The following is a 6,032-nucleotide window of genomic DNA, read 5'->3' as shown; positions in this document are numbered from 1 at the left end:
GATCCACCCAGCTTGTCTCCTTGCACATAAGGTGTCAGCTGCTGTTAGATGCTGCTAACCAGGTATAGTGGTTACTACACCTTACTACTATACTTAAAGTTACTATGCTTTACTACTTAAAGAGCAGTTCATGCCAGGAGTCCTGAAAAATCAGTAGCTGAAACTTACACTTGGTCATTTTGCTTGGGAAGGACCTCTGGAGATAGCTCTGTCCCTGAGAGTAATCAAGGCTCGGTTTGATGGGGCTTTGAGCAACATGGTCCAGTGGAAGGTGTCTCTGCCAGTCAGGGGGGTTGGAACTGGATGATCTTTGATGGTCCCTTCCACCTCAAACCATTCTGTGATTCTGGTTTTATAATACTGAGCAGCTAAGTGCAGGTCTGTACGGGACAAATGAAACTTGTCCAAAGATGAATCTTGGTTTTCTGTCATTCTAGACTTCAGAGGTTTAACATTAGCAACTTGAAAGACCCTCTACAGAAGAATGAGAGAGATTTGGATTTCGCACACTGAACTTGCAGTGCTATTCATTTAATGTCTGCATGTCCTGCAAGTCCTTTGGAAAACCACATAGTTGAAAATAAGAGCACAGGAACTTATCCATTTATCCATTTTTATTAGCATTAAGGAAGCTGAACAGCCTTCATCAAGAAACAAAATATACACACAAAGTCAATTTGCTAATACAGAATAATGCTTTAAACCATCTTACATAGTGATTGTAGGTAAGAGCAGACCTGCCCTTTAACCTCAAAGCAAATCCAAGTCCTTGGGAAGTCTTTTGTGTGGATTCTTTGCACTATTGAACCATAATGTGACAGGCTATCCCTTAACAACCGTGGTGATGCTGTGCAGCCTGTTACTCATCCTGTTGGAAGGTGGCTGTGGATTTCTCTGTAAGCATGGTGTGGTGATTGCAGCAGTAGAGCAGGCAGAAGTGGAGACTGCAGGAGGAATGACTGCTAGCTGCCTTGGAAGGAATATGGCTTTTGAAAGGCCATTTCTTAGGTGGGAATAGGTCTGCTCTTGTGCTCCCCCCCAAAATCCTCTAGTGGCATAGCAGCTGAGTGAAGCAGCTGACAGGCGTATTAAACAGGTGACCACAGTCTGGGATCTGGTCCTAAAAGAGCAACAGAGGAACCCTCAGTAAGCAGTACCCCTTCTCCTCAGCAGAGGTGGAGAAGCAGCCTTGCACACACTTAACTGCCTTTGCTCTAAGGCCCCTCCTCTGCAACCCTGTGCTTACCTGTTGGGAATAGCAAGGGGGTAGTCATGGTTTCACCAAGTATGTGTTGTATCCCCTACAGTAAATTTTTGTATTAAAATTCAATTTCAGCTTGAGTTTAGTTGAGTGACACCAATTCTTGAAGCAGACTCTGAGGAAAAAGGGTTTGGAAAATGGCTAAGCTGTTCAGCCAGCCAGAAAAATCTAAAGCAGCAGTTGCAATGCAGGCAGAAAGGCGTCTTTGGTTGATGCACAGTTGCTTCCATTAGTTTGCAGAAAGCTGAAATACCATAAGTACACCACTACAACCCTGCACAGAAGCATTAACATTGCTAATTATGCTTACCCAAGCAAAATGTAATGGCTGATCCCAGCAGTTCACACGTGCCCCTTGGTATTCCACTACCTTTTCCCTGATGACTATGAGGCACTGGAGGCCAGAGGAGCTGTGGAAAGCCCAGGGGAGCCACGTGCTGCTCCCCACTCTGAAATAAAGGTGCTTAAGTTGCATCCTGGCACACCCACTGTAAACCATAAGTGAGATTCTAAAGTTGCAGAGATGGAAGTAAACGTTGTACAAAATCATGTCCTGTATCGTTGCTCCTCTACCGCAGTGTTTCATTGGGAGAAGCTGCCCTTTCTTTAAATAAGGCATCATTTACATGGCTTCCTATGATCTAGGTTGAAGTGAAGGGAATGACTTGTTTCAGACACTGCTGTTGCTTGTTTCCAGGGGTGCTGGCAAAGGCCCTCATTGACTCTGCTGTGCAGGTGGGTGTGTGATGGCACAGCTGCATCTGAGGCTGCAATACAAAATCAGGTTTGGCCTTTCAAACTTCTGGGCAGACGTTTTTCCTCCACGGTACTTCATGCTCGTGCACAGACTCTTTCAAGCCAAGTGATTTCCAGCACATCAGTGAACAAAGAGCAAGCTCCAGGCTTCTTACAGGTGGCAAGTGCAATTGGCTTGTATTATAAGCTAGCCACTGAGAAGGGTAATTGCATAGGGGGACTTGTCTGTGTTGGTTTTTGCTTTAAGCTTTCTCTAGTGCTACAGTACTAATAAATTATCCTGGAGAGAAATAAATAAATAAGTTGGCATCTCCCAGGCACCATGCTGGAAATCCAGGAGGTTTCAGAAAAGCTGCCCCCTGTGGTCCTGGGAAGGCAGTCAGCAAAACAAGAGTCCGAATTATACAACTGTCTGTACGGGAGTGACGCACTGTGCGGGAGAGCCGGCTCGCTCCGAGGATGAGGTGGAACGGTTGGTGATCTCTCTCTGCAGTTCCTCCACTTTCTTCTGCAGCTCAGCCCGCTTGGCCAGAAGCTCCTTGTAGCGATTGTGAACAGGTTCCTGCAAGGAAATGGGAATAGCTGAGCACTTGGAGGAAGAGGGAGCGTGAAGCACAAAATGCTGCTGACCTTACAGACAGCTGTGAGGGAAGGAGGTTTGTGAGTGTCATCAGTCTCCAGCCCACAGGCACCTGAGTGGTTGCTCTGGCTCTCAGCTGCTCATTCGGATCCAACATGCACAGTGCAGCAGTGGCTAAACAAAACAGTCTGTATGTATTTTGAAAGATGACAGCTGCCAGACTCCGATCTCTGACATTTCTGGGGGACACTGGCCATGGCATCTCAGCCTGGAAATAATTTCAGGGGCTTGGGAGGAAAAAACCCAGCCAGATTCTTCTAAATATTTTTACATAGTTCTGACTGTGGAACAGTCAGTACTGCAAAGTGTTTGCTGGGTTCCTGTCTCTTAACACTGCAGATCTGCAAAACTGCTACCTGCAGACAGGCACTGAAGCAACTGGGACATTTTGTTCCTTTCTATGAAAAAGTGGTATCAGCATTCAAGGTTGTGCTCAGACTACTAGTCTGAGGTGCCTGCCCTGGGCAAGCCAGCTTCCCTGCTGGCTGCAGTCAGGCCCGTGTGCCTCAGGCAGCCAGAGCAAGCAGCAGGTTCCCAACACCAATAATTTAAATACAGCCCCAAAATTCTTATATAGAACCCCATATTCAGAGAAGTCTCAGGGGTTTTAAGATCTTTTGTAAAGAGAACTCAGATAATTTTTCCCACATTCTAAGTGAGGAATCTCCCAGATCGCTGAGAATCTTCAGCTCCTGCAGATTTCACAAGGTGGTGATGTCCAGCTGAGCACCTGCATTAGGCAGCTCTAGGTGGTGCTTGCTCTTGCTGGCATTTGAATTTAAGTGTTTGTTTCCAGATTTAAGCAGCGGCGGCACGTTTGTACACTACCTAAAGGTCCTGACCTCCAAAGTAACAGTATCCGTACTGGCAGAGAGGGAAGCAGGAGTAGGAAGAGACGTACCTGAGGCTTCATCCTGGGGTTCCAGCGGATGTAGTAGCCGACCCACAGCTCCAGGTGGCGCATGCTGGCCACGGGATACAGGACGTGGTTGGAGTAGCTCACGTACAAGGGGTTAGTGAAGTCTTCCAGTTGGCTGTTGATGTAAGACCAAAGTGATACAGTCTTTTTTGGAAGGCTCTGTAAGGGAAGGGGGTGGAGGAGGCTTTATTTGCCATACGAATCCCAGCTATCTACAAACTGTAGCAGCATAGACATATGCCTGTCATTAATATGGAGCTGGTTGGTTTTTGTAGCTGAAAAAAAAAAACCCCAAAACTGTTCTTTTGATGTGGTTATTGTACTCAAAGCACATGCATGCAGGCAGGCACACATGCCCTGGCATGGAACAACCCCTCTGACCCACCCAGCTGTCAACACAGATCAGGAATCACCACTGCTACAGCGAGGGGACACGGCATGTGAACTCCCAGTGCTTTAGTTAAACTTCACTTCTCTGAAGTGCTCCTGGAGGACTTGCTGGAGTATTTAATTGCAAAGGAAGAAAGGAAAACATTTGACTTAGGCCCTGATCTAGTGGAATAATTACGCCTGTGAATACTCCCACTGAAACCAGTGCTGAAGTACTTTCTAGATTAAGTACTTCACTAGGCTGAGGCCTTAAAAAAAAACAAAACCCAAGCCCACGTGCAAACAGCATGCAAATTTTCTTCCCTGGAAATGATAATTATTCTATCACTGTGGACTCCAGAGAAACAAGGACACTGATTTCACTGTAGTAAAACACTATCACTTGTATTTTACAGCTAGTTTTTATGATTATTTTTAACTGATGTTCTATCACATGTAATCACATCAGGTCCACACAGCACTGCCCTCGTGTACCTCCGTGCTGTTAGGCTGCAGCCTTTGGTGACAGAATGCTTCATCTTGACGTAGGTGAGACAGAGTGAGTGCCACTGTTTTCCTTCTAATTCCAGACTGGGTCTGGATGTACCCATCTCTACACTCCTCCCTGGGCAAACAAACCTTGGCCAGACTGCAGGGCAGAGCTGGCTTGTGGCAGGACAGAGAGGCACGTCCTTAATAATAGTAGGAGAGTTGTCCTCTCTTGGGAAGATGCAAGCATAGCAAGAACACACATAAAGACTTGCTGTAACCTCGTACCTCTGTGTGCAGAATGACAGCACACCCTAGGTAAAAGCACCCTAAAGGGATCACTTCAAAGACAAGGCACAACAAAAAAGTACCAGTTCCCACAGAGAAGGTTACTGTAAACTGAAGTTCAATGCAAAACTGCATTACTACTACTTGGGAGACACCAGGAGCTATTCAACCACTAGTGACTAACTGGAAGTAGAGAGCATATCCAGAAAGGAGAAGGTGTTGCTCTGAAACATGAAGCCTCCAACAGACAGCAGTTTATGCAAAGAGGAAAATCCTCCAAGTCCCAGCTCTTGAGAAGGGGACTTGGCATTTCCCAGACTCACATCTACAACTACCTCTGAGTGAGGAACCAGCTTCTGTAGCAATATCTGGCCAACTAAAGCAATCAGGAACAGGCTTTTACCTTGGAGAGAAGCTGTCTTACCTCCTTCACTCTCTGCTGCTCACTGCTGCACAGGAAGGTCCCAAACAAACAGCTGTACAGGTGATCCAGGATGGTGATCAGGAAGTACTCATTGAACTCAAATGCTGTAGGAAACTTTAGGCAGAAACAGAAAATTAGATTGGGATTTTAAAACAGGAAAATAAACTTTCTTCCATGCTGTGGTCTTGGTAAGGAGTTGGCCTCTTGATTTCTAGAACAGGATCTGTCCCTGTTCCCTGCCTGGCTGGATATTCAGGGTCACATTTGCTCCTTCCAGGAGCAAGAGTTCCCCTCTTGGAAAGCTGCTTTGCATGTTCAGAGAGGAATTTTGAGCAAAAGCCAGAGGTCTGAGCGGTTAGAGCACTGTGTTTATGTACACTCAGTACATAAAACTCAGCTTCAAATTGAAGCTTGCTCTGCTATGCCTGTCCCTCATGACAAGCCATGCAGCCAGATTGTGAACAAAAGGCACACATGAAATAAATATATTCAAGAAGTGGAAATTTCCCAGGGCAAAATGGAAATAACCTGGGTGCCCAACACAGCACTTCCTAGAGGGAACAGCAGGGAGGCACCTTGTGACAGAGGCCAGCAGGAGCAAAAGGTCTGTGGGCACAGGCCGTGTTTGCTGCTGAGTTCTGTGCAGAAACAATCTGACCTGAGACAGGGACAACTGAAGCTCCACAAAGGGTCAATAGAAATTAATGCAGTGAACTGCAAAGACATGCAGGGGTGATGGAGAGGAGAGCAGGAGGCCTTCCTCCTCTTCCCAGACTGCTCCAGTTGTGGCATCCTGACCTCATCAGCTGCAGGTCAGGATGTCCAGCTGTAGAAGCAATCCAAGGAGCCCATAATGAAAGTGACTTTTGATGGTGGTAAAGCCTCC

The 6,032-nt window shown here is 46.5% G+C and overlaps 1 protein-coding gene across 4 annotated transcripts in view; it reads right to left on the bottom strand.

Annotated features, from left to right (window-relative positions):
* Window positions 1–596: 596 nt before the first annotated feature.
* MTMR2 (myotubularin related protein 2) overlaps window positions 597–6,032 on the bottom strand; it is a 62,636-nt gene continuing 57,200 nt past the window's right edge. For 3 of the 4 annotated variants that reach the window (XM_039718314.1, XM_039718313.1, XM_039718312.1), the window contains 3 exons: window positions 5,147–5,260; window positions 3,559–3,735; window positions 597–2,579 (listed from right to left, as the gene is read on the bottom strand). In XM_039718314.1, coding sequence (XP_039574248.1) covers window positions 2,418–2,579; window positions 3,559–3,735; window positions 5,147–5,260 — 453 coding nt within the window. In that variant the 3' untranslated portion in view covers window positions 597–2,417. The remainder of the gene's footprint in view (window positions 2,580–3,558; window positions 3,736–5,146; window positions 5,261–6,032) is intronic. The other variant, XR_005628553.1, reaches the window with a different exon arrangement.

Source organism: Passer montanus, unplaced genomic scaffold (genome assembly GCF_014805655.1).
Source record: "Passer montanus isolate IOZ18808 unplaced genomic scaffold, ASM1480565v1 scaffold4, whole genome shotgun sequence".
NCBI classification, from domain to species: Eukaryota; Metazoa; Chordata; class Aves; order Passeriformes; family Passeridae; genus Passer; species Passer montanus.
The sequence above is the reverse complement of the archived record's forward strand: the minus strand, read 5'-3'. Positions and strand labels throughout refer to the sequence as shown.